This window comes from Marmota flaviventris, chromosome 5 (genome assembly GCF_047511675.1).
Source record: "Marmota flaviventris isolate mMarFla1 chromosome 5, mMarFla1.hap1, whole genome shotgun sequence".
Lineage (NCBI taxonomy): Eukaryota > Metazoa > Chordata > Mammalia > Rodentia > Sciuridae > Marmota > Marmota flaviventris.
This window is the reverse complement of record NC_092502.1, coordinates 61,274,692-61,292,991: the sequence shown is the minus strand read 5'-3', so window position 1 is coordinate 61,292,991 and position 18,300 is coordinate 61,274,692. Positions and strand designations below refer to the sequence as shown.

Sequence of the window (18,300 nt, the reverse complement as noted above, 5' to 3'; positions counted from 1 at the left end):
GGGCTGGTGTGGTTGAACCAGAGCTCACCTGCAGTTCACTGGGCTCTTGGAGTAGCTAGTGTGGGTGCTGTCCCAGGTGCTGAGCAGAGAGCTCAGAATGAGACCCGCCCACCCTCTTGGAGCTTACAGTCCAGAGAAAAAGATGTTAAACAAGGAGACAGACCAGCAAATAGGATGAGGCTAGGTCAGGGGAAAGCCGTGACGGAAATAAACAGTATGAAACAGAAGAGGGGGAGACTCCCTCAGACTGGGTGGCCAGGGGAGCTCTTCCAAGGATGTAACAGAGCTGAGACCTGAAGGTTGAGACAGGGCCAGCCATGTAAGCAGCCAGGTTAGGGTATCAGGCAGAGGGGATGGCAGGAGCACTCCCATGCCAACATCCAGGGGGACGGACTTGGGTCTTGGTTCTAAGCCCAGGGGTGGAGGAGGGCGGCAGGGAAGGGGAGCCTGGAGGTGGGCAGGCCTGGGTCAGGGACCTACCTCTGGCTGAGAGCTTCTTGGTGTTGATGATCTTAGCAGCATACTCCTGGCCAGCCAGCACCTTCACACACCTGCGCACGACAGAGAAGGCTCCCCTGGGAGGATAGAGAAGGCAGAGAAGGTAAGAGGCCCGGGGCTGTGTCCTTGGAGACACTGCAGTTCACACCACAGCTGCTCGGTGCTGGGAGGGAAGCCTCTATTGGAGCTGCTCAGGGGCACAGGGACTGCTGTGGCCCAGCTCAGAACAGCATGGCTGGAGAGAGCCAGAGAGGGACCCAGAAGCTTGGTCACACTCAAGATCAGCCTCCTGGGGTCACCAAGACTTTGGCTCACCAAGTTGCAAAGCTTTGGAATCCTGTAGTGGTGGAACCACAGAATCCAGGTCTCTTAAATAAATCTTTAGCTTCTTTTATTCTTTGAGTAGGTAACACATGGACATGACTCAAAGTTCAAAAGGTTTTTTTTTAAAAAGTACAGACAGTGAAAAGACTCCCCCCAACCCTGTACCCCAACCTCTGAAGTCCCCTCTCTGGAGGTAGCCACTGCTACTGGCTCTTATGCCTCTTTATGCAGATACCTACCCCCTCACAAAGCTGTTCTGTACCCTCCTTTTCTCTTTTCTCTGTTACTAATGTATTTTGGAGATCATTCTTCATATCAAAACATAAAGAGCTCCTCATTATATCATATGTAATTGTATGACTGTCCTGTATTTTACCAGCCAGTCCCCTAGTGAAGGGCAAGTGGGTTAGTTTCAATCTTTAGTTATTGTAAGGGTACTATACTTACTGACTAACCTTGTACTGGGTATTAGGATTACATTTCCCATGTGAGCACACATCTGTGGCATGAATTCCTAGAATGGGTGTTTTTTGGTCAAGAGGTAGACATTGTTTCGCAATTTTGATAGAGAGTGAGACTGTGCATCTTATTTAGTGATTGCACAAGCTTACTTTCCCACTAATATGTGAGGGGACCGATTCCCTCTGCCACTGTCCACACAGTGTGTTATCAACCTTTTTTTATATTTGCTGGTAAGAGAGATGGAAAATGACAATGGATATTGATTTAGTTTTTAATTATCATATTAAGAGTGAGGCTGAGCATCCTTTCCTGTGTTTTAAGAGGCTCCTGGGATTTTATCCTCAAAGTATCCATGACCAGAAGAGAACTTGGGGGAAGGACTATGGGTTTCAGAGCTCATGGGGAAATGGATTATTGTCCCATGCAATGGAGCTCATCACCCCACATCATTTAGTTTTTTAAGAAAACCTAGAAGTCTAGATAATTTCCCAATTGGAGTCTTATCCCAAAAGGATTTGAGGGCAGGACCAGCCTAAGGGCTGGATCTGGAGCTGAGGAGCCACCAAGCGCTACACTCTGCTCTGTCCCACAGAGGCAATCTGGCCCCACAACTCACACCAAGGAGGCTTCCAAGGGGCCTGACAGTGACCTTGGCCACAACCATCACTGCCCTAAACACATACTCATGGCAAGAAGAGGAGCTCCTGGGCAGACTTCCCAAACACAGGTGTTCCTACAGGTCATCCAGCCATCTTGCTAAAATGGCCATTCTGACTCCTTGTGACCAGAGTGGAGGCTCAGGACTCTGAGGTCTAGTGGAGCTCCGTGTAGATGGCTCAAGTTACAGGCAGGGCCACATCTCTGAGATCAGCACTTCCGGGTGTTTGACTTCCACACCAAGTGAGCCCACTCGGGTTCCTGCCCAGGTTCCCCAACACAGCCTCCAAGTTTCAATCTCCCCACCCAAGAAAACAGGCAAGCCAAGTCACTCAGATGAGACCAACAGGAGCAGAGGAGGCCTCTGACAGGAGGTCTGCCCTGCTCATAGCCTGGGTCCACTCTCTCTGAATCCACACCTGGGCAGCAGGAAGTGAGCAGTCAGGAATCTCTAGAGAAGGAAGAGGGAGACAGAGGCAGGATGAACACAAGGGACCCGGAAATACGACCTCATAGGAAAGCTAAAGGCCAGAATCCATGCAGAATGGTAGGTCCGCCCTGAGGTGTGCAGCCCTGCCTGTTCTTCACCAGAAAGAAAGCAGTAGGCCCTGTGGCCCCCACAAGACTCTGCTCCTGCTGTGAGGCCCCTCCTCTGATCCCTGGAGCCCCCTTGTATAGGAAAACTTCCTTTCCCTGACTCACTCCTACTGTGCTTCTGGTCACCAAATAGAGAAAAAGCTTCTTTCAAACCAACCCATTCTACTCTGTGGACACCAGTTGTGTCCCACAATTCTATTACGATGCTTTCTAGAGTTAGTGCAGACCCCACAGGTTAAGGGTTCCATGCACAGGACAGCCCCCTCATCTCAGATGCCCGTCCCTAGCAGTGGGTCCCCAAGTTACCTTCTGTCCAACTTGGCTAGCAACTGCAAGTTCCCACAACCCTCTCCTCAGGCTAGAGAATTTTCTATGATGATTCACAGAGCTCAGAAAAACACATTTACTTATTATAGAACAAAAGATATGATAAAGGACACAGATGGACAGCCAGTGACAAGGTAGGCAAGGCTGGGAAGCATCCTGAGCACAGGGGTTCTGTCCTTGTGGATCTGGGGTGTGCCAACCTCCTGCCACATGGCTGTTTACCATCCAGAAGGTCTCTGCACCCCACCCCTCAGCACCTTTATGAAGGCTCCATCACATGGGTAAGAAGGAATATTAACTCAGTCCCCAGTCCTCTCACCTTCCCAGAAGGTGGGGGTGGGGCTGAAGGCTTCAAGCAAATCATGCCTTGGTCTTTCTGGTGACTAGCCCCATTCAGAAGACCACCAAGAGTCACCTCATCAGAACAAAAGATGCCCCTAGCCCCTGAGAAATTCCGAGGGATTAATATGTCAGGAACTGGGATCAAAGACCAAATATTAGAACTCGAGATGCTCTGGACAGCCCTATCCCTTAGGAAACTAGTAGAGTCTTAGGAGCTCTGCTATCCACCAGGCACAAGACCAACTATATATTTGTCTTATATCACAAGACCACAGTCCCATATTCCCCATCGGGTCCAGGATGGTGGCAGCTCGTCCACCTCCTGTCTCTCCCAGCTGGGTGAGTTCCTAGAGGCCAGAACTTTCACCTCCCTCTCTAGGTCCCAGCACAGGGACCCAGTGTCTGTCTGGTACCAAAAGGGCCTCTGTAAGTGTTCCGTGTAGGAGCAGGAGGTTGATATAAGCAAGAGCCAGAGAAACGGAAATATGACAAAAGAGAATTTTTAGGCAGGATTTTTAGAGGGACAGGAACGTGCATCTGAGGATAGCAGAGGACTACTGATCTCTCAAATCCAGACAGGGGGATGGACCCAAAGAACTTCAGGTTCCTGCCAGCTGGGAACCTAGATTCTCAAGAGCCCTGGGGAGAAAACAGTTGAAGTGGCCACTTCTGGGAAGGGTTCTGACCCTCCACAGAGAGGCGGGCAGGGACAGAGGAAGGCGGCCAGCTGCTGAGGGCAGGGCTGCACCAGCATCTAGCCCGTGCTCAGTCCAGGGCTAGAGTTCAATTAATATATGTCCAGTGGATGGAGGGATAGAGGGATAAATGTGTAGTTTCTCCATTAGAAAAATAAAACTCGATTCCAGGTAAAGATTTTAGGTTAGTGGTCATCAAATTGGCAGCTACAGAATCTCCTGGGGATTTTTAAAAAATATAGATTCCTACTAAATCAGAACCCCTGTGTGTGGACCCTGGGAATGGGTGATTTTTTTCTAACCCTGGCCCTGCCCTGACTACCTTCTGGGGAAGTCCTGTTACATATCCTATCTCTCCTGGAATCGGTACCAGTAGGGACGTCACTTGGGCTCTGTACTGGGAGCTTGATGGGACCTATGAGCCTGGGCTCTGCCCTAAGGAGCCAGGGGCCTAAGAGCCCTATCTATGAAGCAAAAGAAGTCTTACTCACGAAACTTGCTGCTCAGGACAGGGCCAAGTTCTCACGAGAATCAGAGATTCCTGATCAGAGGCTCAGGCCTTGGGCAGGGAGGCTGCAGGGATTCTGAACCCCCGAAGAACAAGAATATCATATATGCATGAGGTTAGGTGTGTGCGTTTGTCCCGGGCAGGGGCACATGGCTCTCCTCTGGTGCTTTGAGGGAGGCATTTCTCAAAACCAGCTCAGAACTACTGACCCAGAGGGCTTCTTCACCCCGAGTGCACAAGCAACAAGCTCCTTCTTGACCTGCACAGCAGCTCTGTGAAGTCAGAACCCTTTTAACAGACTGGGAAACTGAGGCCTCGAGTGAGCAGGCATATTCCCAGTGACCCTGTGAAGAGAATTCAGATCACGTGGACTTTTTCTCCTAACTCCACCAAAGGCAGGAGAGATCATAGCCTCAAGACAGGACTCTGTGGTCACAAAGACCTGTGGTCCGATCCCGGCCCACCCCTAGCAGACTGCGTGGCTGGAACTTGCACTTCATGGCTCGGAGCAGAACACCAGCTCCTGAGGTGCTAGGGAGATGAGACAAAGCTCCAGCTCAGGGCCAAGCAAGCGGAGCAGAACAAGACAGAGCAGGGAGGAGAGGGGCCCAAGGAGGTGAAGAAAGGGCCTGGGCCAGGGAGACCTCTTGCTACCCATGCAGCCTCAGTCTCCGTCTGTAGGAGGGAAGGCCCCTCTGCCTGCCACAGAGGCAGGGATCGGGAAGACAAGGGCCGATGAGAGTCATCGCACACAATTGACACTAAAAACCAGAAAGGGGAGTGCACACCTGTAATCCCAGCTGTTTGGGAGGCTGAGGCAGGAGGATCACAAATTTAAGATCAGACTGAGTAATCTAGTGAGACTCCATCTCAAAAGAGAAAATAAATTAAAAAATTAAAAGGGCTGGGGGTGTAGCTCAGTGGTAAAGCACCCCAAGTTAGACACTGAAGGGTAGAATTTGGGAGGACTTGGGCAGGGCTGGGTCCTGATGTGAGCCCCAGTTTCTTCATTGGCAATGTGGAGGCTGGGATGGGAATGAGGCGCAATAGTGTGGAGGCCTTTCCAGCTTCAGTGTCATACCCCAGGTCTGTGCAACAGCCCTTCTTGTGATGGTGGAAATACTCTGAATTGCTCAGTGGGGCAGCCACCAGGCCATATGGCTGTAGTGCATTGGACCTGTGGCCAGTGGGACCACAGAATGGAATTTTAATTGGATTTCCTTGAAGTTGTTCTATGTGGCTAATGCCTACCATGTCGGAGAATGCAATTCTCAATGAGTAAGAGTAGGCATTTCTGGACCTGCCCAACCAGAGTTCAAATTGCTGTTCAGCCACTTATGAGCAGGTTGCTTCCCTGTGGTCTGCCTGTTTGCTCCCTTGTAAAATATGAACAATAAGAGTACCCACCCTGTGCAGTGGCTTCCAGGACTCAGTGAGATAATCAGTAGGCTGGAGTTAGCAGAATCCCTGGAGCATAATAAATGCTCAAGAAACAATGCCCTGTACAGGGGCCGTGATATGCAAGGGGTGAGAACAGTTAGCATCATCGGTAACAAAGTGGACCTTGCTGGCCAAGCTCCGGATGAAGCAAGCAGGGAAGAGCTGTGTAGAGGCCATGGTGGGGGGTGGGGGCAAGGCTGCTCCCCAGGCTGAGCAGCTGCCCTGGTGTGTGCAGGCACGAGTGTGAGCTGGCAGGGAGGCCCCACCCGGCACCCAGCAGATTGCAGAGAGGGCAGAGCCGTAGAGAATGTGGGACCGTGCTAATGGGCTGTGAAGAGAGGATTCACACTGGGAAATTGCTTTCTGGCTGCCTGGCAGGCGCCGTGTCCTGGGCGTTGTGGGCTGCCAGCCACGGGGGTCTGCCACCTGCTCCAGCCTGGAGTACCCTGAAATGTGAACATGACTGCCAGGTGCAGCAGCAAGGGCACTGGGGGTGGGGGACAGAAGACCCTCATCCCTACCCAGTTCAACTACCAGCTTGCTTATCCTGTTGGGTCTCAGTTTCCCCATTTGAAAAAAGGGGATAGAAGTCATTGTGAGTGTCCCTGCAGGCAGAGAAGTCGCTGCCAACTGCCTCTAAGGGAAACCTCTTCGCCTTCACTGGAAGCCACTCAGAGCTCCTCCAGGGGGTCTCTTATCCCCTAGGCCTCCGGAGACTGCACACTCGTGAACTCTCCCTGCACTCTGGCCTCATCTGGGTCTGATTGTTTGGGCTCTTTACAGTCTCCAATCTTCCCTTCATTGGCTGCCTCTTCAGATATTCCCCCCAATAAAATGAAACAACGAGAACTTTTCTCTCAACCCAGCAGCCCGAGCTGCTTCCTCCCTCCCGTTCTTTTTGCTGCCAAACTTCCAGAACAAATGTCCGACATCCGCCGCCTCCTCTTCCCACCTCCCACACTCCATGAACCCACTGCAATCTGGTTGCCACCCCCAGGGCTCCATGGAAGCAATGCTCGTGCCAGGCTCACCCACCCAAAGCCTCCCCTCCCCACTGCCCCTGGCAGCCCCCCTTTGGCCCTGGTCCGCCTCGCTGTCCTATACCAGGTAGCGCTGGGCCCAGTGACCACACTCTTCAAGGCTTATCCCCCCTTTTTTTTTCTAGGTCACTTTGCTGTCCCTGGCATCCCCCTTCACCCACAGTGCCTTGCTGTCCCAAAGTCCCCCAGCCACATTAAAACTCCTTGTTCCCTCTCCACCCAACCTCTGACAACTTCCTCCTCCATCCCCTGTACCAGGGGCCATTAGCTGGGATCTCTGGGGAGGCTCTGGGCATTCATGAATCCACTTAAAATTGTATTAAAATGATGCTGTGTCTGTGCATTGTTCTGGGCAAAGGACGCATATTCTTCCGCTTCACAAAGCAGCCCATGACTCTCCAAATGGCTAAAGCCACTGACATCACTCAGGACTGAAATCTGCATCCACACACCTCCCGCCCCCCTTCAGAATTCTGGTTCCACACTTTGATCTACTCGTTTCCTTGCCTGGATGCTCAATGGCAAGCCAGTCTCTTCCCCCAAATCTCCCCTCTCTGTTAAGATACATAAGCATCTGGCTTTCTGAGATGAGCTGGGGTGATTTCAGAAGGTTCCTGGTCAGATGCAGACAGACTAGTGGCCTGTGAAAGGATTAGCATCCAAACCTCTTGGTGGTGACCCAGGCCGACTGAACTGATTGCCCAGAACAGATAGGGTTAGAGCGCCTGGGGGAAAGCAAGAGCTGGGGCTGGCCACCAGAGTAGCATCATGTTGGACCAGAGTGGGGGCCACACCACATCAGAGACGGGCATTCCCAGTCGAACCTTACCATGCAAGCCAACTCTTATTCCATAGATGAATAAACTGAGGCCAAGACCTTGAACTCAGGGTCCATTGCTCTTCCAATACCCCATACTCTGGGATCAGAGGGACCCTATTTGGAGCCCAGTGGGCTGTAACTTAGGCAGATCAGCAGGAGATATGCAGCCTTGCGCATGCAGGAGCAAGTGGGCATGACTGGGAGAGGGTCACTTACATGAGAACCGCCGAGGGCTCCTCAACCCCAAATGGTTGAAAAGTCAGGCCCAGGTTTGCTCAGAAACAAAGGAAAATCCTGGACAAGGTGGGGTTTCCCCCACCCAGTACTGGAGATTGGACCCAGGGGTGCTCTACCACTGAGCTACATCCTTTTTATTTTTTATTTTGAGACAGGGTCTCGCTAAGTTCCTCAAGTTGTGCTTGAATGTGTGATCCTCCAGCCTCAGCCTCCTGAGTCACGGGGAAGACAGGTGTGCACCCTGTACCCAGAAGCTCTGTGTACCTTAATCAAATCCTGTCTCTTTGGGGGCCTCAGCTCTCCTATCTGTGTGATCGACTGTTGGTATAATATTGGAGCCTTCTCTTTCTTTTTCTTTATTTCCTTTTTCAGTGATAGCATACTTTCTTAAAAATAAACAAGCAAAACATAGCTATGCTGGTTCCCCCAAATGGCAACTAGATCAGAGAAGATGGGCTGGGCTTGGGATGCCCTCCTCCTGCCTGCCCCCTCCCTTCCTCAGCTTGTCTCAGCAGCTCTGTGAGCAGAACTCTGCAGCCACAGCATTACCCAGACAGACCGATGATCCGGGACCCGTAACTGAGACGGCTCCTCTCCCCTGCTGCCCGCCACTGTGGCTGCACCACCCACTCCCAGACTCCAGAAGATGCTGCAGGGACGAGCTGTCCCACCCCCACCCCCCGGGGGCCCCAACGCCAACCCAGCAGAAGCCTCGTGGGGGACACAGAAGGCCTGGGAACCAGAAGATTCTGTTTGCTGCAGGGAACATTGAACCAACAGAAGTTCCAGCATATTCCTTGTTTTGGCTGTACATGGGTTTTCTTGAATGGGTTACAAAAAGAAAAAAGGAAAAACAGAAAACTCTCCATAGTGCTCAGAGGGAGGGCTAGAGAGCAGCAAAGCAGGGCAGATGCCGAGGAGCCGCTTTCACCCTGGCCTCTGACGGCTGCCTAGCCTGCCCTCACCATGGGGCCTGGCCCAGAGGCTTTTAGAGGTGCCAGTGTCAGACAGAGTGGTTCCGAGGGGTAAGAGCCCTATGCTGAAATGGAAAGAGTCTGAAACTCTAGTTCTACTGTGTGACCATGGGCAGGTGTGTGACCATGGGCAGGCAGGGCTCTTGCCCTCTCTGGGCTTTAATTCCCCACCTGTGAAACAGTGGGGTGCTCTACCACTGAGCTACATCCCCAGCCCTTTTTATTTTTTATTTTGAGACAGGTTCTTGCTAAGTTACTCAGGTTGGGCTTCAATGTGTGATCCTCCGGCCTCAGCCTCCTGAGTCACGGGGAAGACAGGTATGCACCCCTGCACCCCTGCTCTTATTCAGATATTCTGGATGGAACTGAGGCTGTCCTGGCCCTGCACTGTCTCCCTCTTCATCTTGGAGCAATCACCTCACTAGGTGAGGGCAGGGATGTTGGGGTGGAGGGATACCAGGGAGGCCTAAGGTGTGGATTTGCATACGGCAGCTTCCTCAGCGCTGACTCCTGAGGCCGCACCATCTTGGGGCAGAGGAGCAGTTGTGGACGTGAGAAAGTTCCTCCTGGTGTTGAGATGAAATCTGCCTCCCTTACTGTATTACTCTGCTGTTCTGCCCCTGAGGACACCCTTGTAGACATGGGTTGGGAGGACGCAGCCCCTACAGGGCTCTTCTCCCTGCTACAGGCCCCCTGCTCCTCGGTGCTCTCTCTCTCCTGATTTGGCTTCCAGACCATTCCCGCCCTGCCTGTGTTCCGTCTTCTAGACCATAGCAGCCTTTTAATATTCCACTAGGACCTAGCATCTGGAAGCTGCAGGCAGGCTGCACAGGCCAGAGAAGAGTGAGACCCCAGGTCCCTCGGGGGGGGCTGACGGGCTTCACTGAAGGGCACACCTCAGAGCCCTTGCCTGTGCTGTTCTCCTCGCTCTCAGGAACACTCTTCCTCCCCTTCTGCTGGTTAACTTTTTTTTTTTTTGAGACAGGGTCTTGCTAAGTTACCTAGGCTGGCCTTGAACCTGTGATCCTCCTGCCTCAGCCTCCAGAGTAGTTGGGATGACAGGTGTGCACCACTGCGCCCAACTTGGTTATTTCTTAGTTGCCCCCAGCTCCCCATGTCACCTGATCAGGGGACTCTTCCCTGAGACCTCCCTCATTCCAACTAGTTGAGGTCTCTTTGAAGCTCACAGCTCTGTTCATAGCCCTTATCCAGATGCATTTAAATAATAGTTTCTAAAGTGATTTAATTAATGTTGGCTTCATAGCAGATCGCAAGCCCCCTGAGGGCAGAGATTGCAGGTGGTACATGCTGAGCTCAGCCCAGGGCTAGGAACAAAGGATCTGCTCAGAAAAGACTTGAATGGCTTCAAGGATCACAGATGAGTCTTGTCTTTTATGTGACCACAAGATACCAAGACCCTAACCTTCTCCAGCACAGTAAGTCTTCCTGGCCTTATAGAGCTACCTGACACGTGGCAGACAGCAGTGCCCTCGAGGTGGGTCTCAGCAGTCGGGCTGCACAAGGCTCACCTGGACCGGAGGCTTCCTACGGTGCATGGAGTAGTTCAGAATTGACAGGCCACGAGTGGGCACACAGGACTGGTGGGCTATGTTAGAGAGGGGCCTGCCTAAAGAGAAGAAAGGGACGGAGAGAGAGAGAAAGACCAGAGAGATGGAGAGAGACAGAGAAGAAGAGAGAACCCAGAACCCAGCCAGCATCATCTTGCTGTCCCTGCACTAGGAGGTGAACTTGAGCTGTGTCCTGCAGCCAGCGTGTGTGTGTGTGTGTGTGTGCACCCGTGTGTTCCTGTGAGCTTATGTGAAGGTGCACGTGTGTGCGCACTAGCCTAGGGATGCAGGCGTGCGACCCCGAGGGAGGTCCTCACCCTGCGTAGAAGGCCTGGGCCCAGCCTGCAGGGGGTACTGGCAGCAGTGTCAGTGTGTGCTTGTGGAGGGAGGTAGCAGGAAGGGAGGGAGGCTCCGCAGAGTGTCAGTGTGTCTCAGCCCGTGTGGGGGCGGCAGTGTGGGGGTGGAGGGCTGCCGCATGCACCAGAACATGTGCCTGCCTACTGCTTGGGTGGCTTGGAGGGAGAACATGAGGAAAGGCTATCCCCTCCCCTGTCCTCACACCCCCTCTTTTTAAATTTAATTTATTAATTATTTTAATTTTGAGACAAGGTCTTGCTAAGTTGCTGAGGCTAGCCTTGAATTTGCAATCCTCCTGTCTCAGCCTCCCAAGATGCTGGGATTACAGGCAGGTGCCACAGTGCCTGACATCCTTTACACCCCTCTTGAGGTCCTATCTCCCAATTTCCCATCCTTTGGTTTCTGATCCCTGCAAATCACTGTCTCTCATTCCTGACTTTTGCCACTGCCTCTCACTGTGGCCTTGGACAAATCACTTTTCTTCCCTTTGGTTGTTGTCTCTTGTCTGTGCAATGGATGGGCATTTTCTATGGTCCTCCCAATTCCAATGCTCTAGGGTCTGCAACTTCTCATTAATCCTGCACAAAGGGAGGCTGCAAGGGGTAGCACCCTAATGGAGCATTTCAGGCATCTATAGAGATTTGATCCCCATTTTACAGATGGTAAAGTTGTGGTACACAAAGGATAAGTGATTCATCCAGGGTGGCCCAGCAAATTCAAGACAGAATCATGGCTGAAAATTAAGGAACAGCTCAGAGTCCCTTCCGCCTCGAGGCTACTGCCCCTTTTCCCTTGTTTGTGCTCAAGAGAGGAGATGCTCCCTGGTTACAGCATCTAGAGAGCCCCTCTCAGCAACCTTCAGAGCATGCATGGGTGCTGGAGACCTGGGTGCCATCCCCTAGGCCCCCACCTCCTCGCCCCAGTCTGCTCATCTGTGAGATGGATAAATAAGCCCTGCCTGCCCCCCCAGAGAAGAGCTAATGGATGGAGGTGCTCCTGGTGAGCCCCAGAGTGTTCTGGGTATGAGAGGTTATTAGAAGCCGAATAACGGCACACTCCCATCTTTGGGTGGGGCACTGATGTCTAGGTGGCCTCTCTCTCCACTATGACATCGTCCATCCTCCTAATGGCTCTGTCAGAGAAGGGTGGGGTTGCTAAGAACATTCAACAGGCATCAGAGTCTGGGTCCAAGATTGAACCTTAGCAGCCGGGACCCTGGCCCCCAGTGTGGGGGGCTGCCTCTGGGCCACGCTGCCTGCCACCCATGAGTCAGCCCGACCCAGCCTGGTGCACAGTGCAAATCCATGGAATAAGAAGGGCTCGGACTCAGGGGCCAGCCTCTCCTCCCTCCGTCAACCTTGCTGGCCACCCACACCCCCGCAACCCTCCCCCTACCCAGCACTGCCTGAGTCAATTTCAGATCCTTGTTTCTAGAGAGAAACGAGTGGGTTGAACTCCCTCCCTCCTTCCCTCCCTCCTCTCTCAAGTAAAATCTCCTTTGGAGGCTTTTCCTGTACAGCCCAGTGATCACACAGGCTGCAGGGTGATTCTCTGTCTCTCTAACCTCTGTGGCAGGGGTGGGATCTGAAGCCCTGTATGGAAAAGACTGGAGGAGGCTTCCTCCTTCCTCCTCCGCTGCTTTGGCCCTGACCCCTTTCTCTGTGCGTCTCTCTGGCCCCCACCCGCAGCACTCCTGCCTTCGAAGAGATCCTGGGCTTCGGAGAAGGCCGAGTATGTGGGAGCTGTGACCCAGCACCCTGTCCCTGCCTGCCCCCCAGACTCAGTGCTCCTCTTCCAGCCGTCCATGTCTCTCATCCTGGGAAGGGATGAGGGTCAGGGTCAGGGGACAGGGAAGTCAGCTCATCTCTGGGACCCGCAAGACAGCCTCATGCCAGCCCTCTAGGAGACCTGGAACTCAGTTCTGGCCTCTTCTGGGCCGGTGGGGCCTTCAGTCTGGTAGCATCTGGAAGCTCCAGAAACCCCTGCTCAGGGCCCTGCCTCCAGCCACAGCCCCCAGCTGGCTGCCCATTAGGGGGGAAGAGCAGCTCCCCTTCCGCCAGGAGCCTGCCCTTTCCTGGGGTCCTGGAAGGCCTGCAGTGACAAGCCAGGCCTCACTGGGCAGGACAGGAAGCCTGGAGGGTCCTTGCCCTCCTCTCCAGCTCAGCAGCACAGGGCCCAGCTGAAGGAGGCCCCAAAGCCCCAATGTCCCCTTTTAGAGTCAACTTAGCCTCCTCTGCCAGTCCTCCTGCTAGTGCCGTGAAGTGGGCTCTGGAAGGGGACTTGGCTTCTGGGTTTTGACCACACTCTCCTGGCTGGAAGGGGCAGGAGTCACCAATTGAAGAGTAGGCCTTGCACGCATCTTCACTGCCCCCCTGATAGAAGGGGAGCCAAAGCCTCTCTGCCAGCCCAGGAGAGCCTTGGTCAACCCTCCCCCACACTGCACAGACTCCAGAGAAAAGGGAAATAGAAGGCTTTGCTCCCTTCCCCAGCCCTGCCCAACCCCAGAGCCCAACAGCCAACCCAGCAGTGATGTCCTGCTGGAGTCCCTGTGTGCCCCGGCTCAAGGCTGCAGCTCCACCCACCATCCCACTTAATCCTCACTCCTCTTTTTAATCTCCAGGGTGTAGATGAGGGAAGAAGTGTCACAGAGTGCCCAGTGTCACAGAGCTAAGAGCTGAGTGCCGCCAGCCCACCCTGCCCCACTGGACGCTCAGACCGAAGCCGATAGACAGAGCCCGAGCTGCCTGCCTCCTCCATGGTGTGCCCTGGACTTCGTAACACAGACATTAGAAGACGTGGGGCCGGGCCCCTCAGCCCCTTCTCTCCAATCCAGGCATCTTCCAACTCAGGCCCAGGCACAGTCCTCCGAGGCCCTGCAAGCTCCTGACAGTGTCCGCAACATTTTGTAGGTTTGTGCATTTTTCTGGGGAATGTCAATTTAGACTTTCATCAGATTCCTGGAGGAATATGTGACCTAGAAAAGGTTAAGAGCACTGAGGGTTCTGGAAGGAAGAGGTCTGACATTGATTAGACAAGGCCCGGCCGTGACTGTCACCCTCAGTTTTCCTGCCAGGGCTCCCTCTCCCCTGAAATCCTGTTCCTGCCCTGGTCCTTCCAAGAGCCCAGGCAGGCAGAGGGTGACAAGGCTCACAGAGGGTCTCTGTGCAAGTCACCCAATCTAAGCCCCATCTTGACAGCCTCTCCTCTAGGGGCAAAGCAGCACTTTTGATGTCACTTTGAGCACTTTAGTCACATTCCAACCATCACACTATGCTCGGTGACGCAGTCCTGCCACAAGCCAGCCTTGGTGGCAATCTTAAAGGCAGCTCCTGGCTAACCAGACAGTTCCTAGGTTCCAAGTGGGCATTGGAGACCAGATGAAGAGAGGTCCCAGCTTGAATTTGGGGGACAGCCCAGTCCTCTAGAGCAGCTCTAAACATTGTATTCGTTCCCCCACTTTCAGCACAAAGACACACTCAGAAAGGCAGGAAGTCTGCAGGCAAGAGTGAACACATTTGCACAAGAGTGTGTGTCTGCATAAGGAAGCTGGCCTGTGTCTCTAGGTGTTAGGATAGGCTGAGCGTGTGTATGCGTGTACGTGCGCGTGCGTGTGCAGGCATTCTGCTTATACACAGCCATAGGCCCACCTCCCACACATATGCAGACACCAGCATGAGCTCACACACGCCTACAACACCCACACGAGCCTGTGAGCCCAGGCCTCACACACGCACACACACACATGCACACACACCTTCCTGTAGGCATCTCACAGATGTGCACATGTAGACCCCATGGGAATACTGCTGAGTCCATGCCTCCGTGTGGGTCTTCACACATGCCTAGGCCCCACACTCATAGCTTACTGATGTGCACCCAGTTCTGACCTGCCATACACGGACTCACACAGTGACACACAGTGACACCTTCACTCCCGTGCAACCCAGCCAACAGCACTCCACATTCTCACACATGTGCACCTTTGCAGGGCACACTTGCATTTTCAAGCTGTACACACCAATCACACACATAAGCACCTCTTTCTGGTGCACAAGCAAACATGAATGTTTGCACAACCTTTTGGTGCACACAAGTGTACCCCAGAGTCAGTACTTATACAACCTGACCAACTCTCCTCGAAAGTCCTTATACAACAGCACGCATCAACCTCCGCCTCAAAATGCACCCTGGCCTCACATGTCTAGACCTCCGACTGACACACACCTGCTTCCAAAGGCCCTCTCCTCCGTGCTCCAGCTGCCATGGCAGTAATAACTAACCAGGGCACTGGCGCTCCTTTGCCCAGAGGGCACCCTCCACCTCCAAACAGCACCCCAACCCTTGATCATCCCAGGTCCTCCACAAGCCTAGCTGGGGGCATCCAGGGACCTTCCCCTTCTGCAGTCTACTGGGCTCCCTCAAGACGCTCCCCTGGCTCCTCACCCTCCCACCCTTCTCGCATCCGTCATCAGAGGCATAAAATGGGCTCTGGGGCTGGGCAACCTTGCCAAAGGATCCCAGCTCTTCACCCTTCATATTATCAGCCCTGCAGCAGTGGTGTCCCCCCAGCTTGCTGATTGCACCTCCCCTCCACCCAACACCAGTCCTTCGCATATTAACCCCTCCTATACCTATGCCCTCACTTCTGGTAGGAGCTGGAAAGGGGACAGTGGGGAGAGGATATGCATACAGGAAGTTGGCCACTCTGAACAAGGGCTATAGGTGTCTAAAGTCAGGAAGGGCTACCTGGGAGGTGGTGAACTCTCCGTCACCACAGATATCCAAGAGAAACTATAGAAGGGATTCCAGCTGAGTAGGAAAATCCCTTTTAACCCTAAGTTTCTAAGAATCTGTGAGCACCCAGGTTGTGTCTACTTGTGCATGTGTCCCCACACATGCACACACACTGGCATAGACCACCAACCTATCACCCTTACACACACACACCTGGCTGGCTTGGCACATCTGCACCCACAAACATGCCTATGCCTGACTCTGGGCACCTTGTGCACATGCGAGTGCCCCAAAAGCATGCAGCCTGCCTTCCTCTGTGTGCACAAGAGAGCCCAAGCAATGTAGGCACACGCCCCCCAGCCCGAGAGGCTGACCCCCTGCACCCTCCAGGACTCCCTGAGGTGCAACTCACTTTCCCAGTTCCTCGAAGAGCTGATACTCTTCTGTGAAGCGGGTGCAGGTGATGGTGGCCATCCTGGCACTGGACAGGCAGGCAAGGCTCGGGGCTGGGGCACCAGGACTGGGGCGCTGCTGCTCTGCTTCCAGAACTAGGGGCCACTCGCCTGCCCGTGTTGCTGAGTGCAAACGGAGAACCGGCTTGACTGACGAGCCTGGGGCTTCTGAGCAGGGCACTGTGGCTGCTCACAGCCTCGCGAGCCTTCGTCAGCATCCAGGTCCCCATGGCAACCACCTCCGAAACGCCCTGTTCCCGTTGCCCCGGTAACTGCCTCCCCAACACCTGCCTGCCTTCTACTGCAAAACCTGCTCCCGGACGCCCTGGCCCTACCGCACACAATACCACAAGCCTGTGCAGGGCCAAGGGAGGGTGGACTCGGCACCCCTAGGGTGAGGCACTGAGGGGCATGGAGAAGGGGGAAGAGAACAAACTTAGTCCACAAGTCATGTTCTCCTTCCCACCTCCCCCACCTCCAACTATGAGTCCCTTATAGCAGACGGGATGGGATTAAGTGGGGCAAAGAGGCAGTTGCCATGGTAACGGCCAGTGGGTGCCACATTCCAGGATGGTCCTTGGGAAAGACAGGATGTAGTTACCGTGGCAACTTCGTCTTCTCTGGAGAGACAGGTATTGCCCCGTTGCCCTGGCAACAGCTGGGTTCTAAGGTTTACAGGGAAATGATGGCTAATTCATTGGGATGTCTCTCTCTGTGGATCTCAGTGTCTATAACTGTCTCTGTGTTCCCCTCTGTGGTTTGGTTGGGTTTTACCTCTGCCTCTGTCCTTCTTATTTTGCTCTTCCTCTCTGCTCTTCTGCCACTCTGTCCATCACCCTGTTTCTCTAGCTTGGGGAAGAAGTGCAGAGGAGACCCCAGGATTGTGGATGGTATAACTCTGGCCACCTGCTCACCCTGACCTCTCACTACTGTGACAGTGGGTCCCTCCTGAGGCCTCTTCTGCAGCCTCTCCCCCAACCTACATGCCCAGAGGGACAGTGGAGATCTGGTCTCCTGGGGCTCATGTCCCAGTTTCTGTTTGTGCTTCAAGTCAAGGTAAAAAAGGCAAGAGGCAGCTTTGGTGAGGTTAGCATGGCCTGGCTTACCAGGGGCTGGCCAGAGGCCATGGACCTGCCCTGTCCTGCTCTGAAAGCTTCATTTCCAAATTCCGTGGGCAACTTCCCTACCAACTGCAGTTCTTCGGAGCATCAGCAATACCTACAACCCAGGGTTTTAAGAAGAAAAGGAACTAGAGTTTAAGAGTAAGGATCTGAGTTCAAGTTCCAGCTCTGGCATTTATAAACTCTGTAACCCTGGGCAAGTCACTGACCCTCTCTGAGCCTCCAACTCCTTTTCTATAAAATAGGGGAACAAAACTGCCCTTGCAGAGAAAGGCTGTGAAGTTCCCGTGGCTTAAGGGTCATGAAGGCCTTTGGGAAGTATGTAAACATAAGGTCTTTTTTCAGTTTCTAGAAAAAGAAAAGGGAAGTATTAAAGTATTATCCCATCACTCTGGCTTGTATTTGGAACCTCTGACTCTACATACTTACCTCCTCCACTCAGGGTGGAAAAAAAGTATCCCTTAGCTCATGTCACAGTTCCCAGGTTGAGCCCCTGTGACAGCATTTGCTCCCCAGCGAGCATGGGGCAGACAGAAGGATCCAGGGATCCGGACACTCTGGGTTCTAGCTCACCCCTCTGAATAACCAAATTGCCTTGCTGGTTGCCTCGAATGCTAGATATATGGTCTGCTTTTTGGTATTCTCCAATCCCGACAGTCCCTGACCAGCAAGCCTAAGTCCAGAGGACCCTGGCAACATCAGGTACCCTCCCCCATTGTGCCCTTCCTCCTAGGAGTCAGGAGTGAGGGAGGAGGAGGGGAGCTCTCTAATTCAGCCACTTTCCCAGGAGAGAAAGGGAGGGAGGCAGAGGAGAAGGAGGGGAGCGAGGGGGGGGGGGGTAATGGCTTAGCCACTAATTGCACCATTACCACCTTCAGAAAAAGGAAAAACCACTCGGTTTTGTTTCTGCACACAATATGCTTCCCGCTTCTGCCGCCAACGTTGCAATTCAGAGGCAAAGAGGAGAGGCCTGCGCTGGGGACCACACAGAGGTGGGCAGCGGGCAGGGCACAGAACACCACGGCCAAGCTAGAGGCACGTGTATGGGGAGGCAGGGGAAGGGCTGCGCTGCCACCCTCCTGACCGCCCCCCCCCCCATCCTCCGCCAGGCCTGTGGAATGCCTTCACACCCAGGAGCACTGAGGCT

At 53.5% G+C, this 18,300-nt stretch overlaps 1 protein-coding gene across 1 annotated transcript in view; it reads right to left on the bottom strand.

The window, feature by feature from the left end:
* The window catches only part of Camk2a (calcium/calmodulin dependent protein kinase II alpha), a 60,621-nt gene extending 44,567 nt beyond the window's left edge, over positions 1 to 16,054 (bottom strand). Inside the window, exons 1-2 of the mRNA XM_027949274.2 lie at positions 15,993 to 16,054; positions 481 to 575 (exon numbers count right to left, since the gene is read on the bottom strand). Of these exons, the coding sequence (XP_027805075.1) occupies positions 481 to 575; positions 15,993 to 16,054 (157 nt within the window). The remainder of the gene's footprint in view (positions 1 to 480; positions 576 to 15,992) is intronic.
* Between the last annotated feature and the right edge of the window lie 2,246 nt (positions 16,055 to 18,300).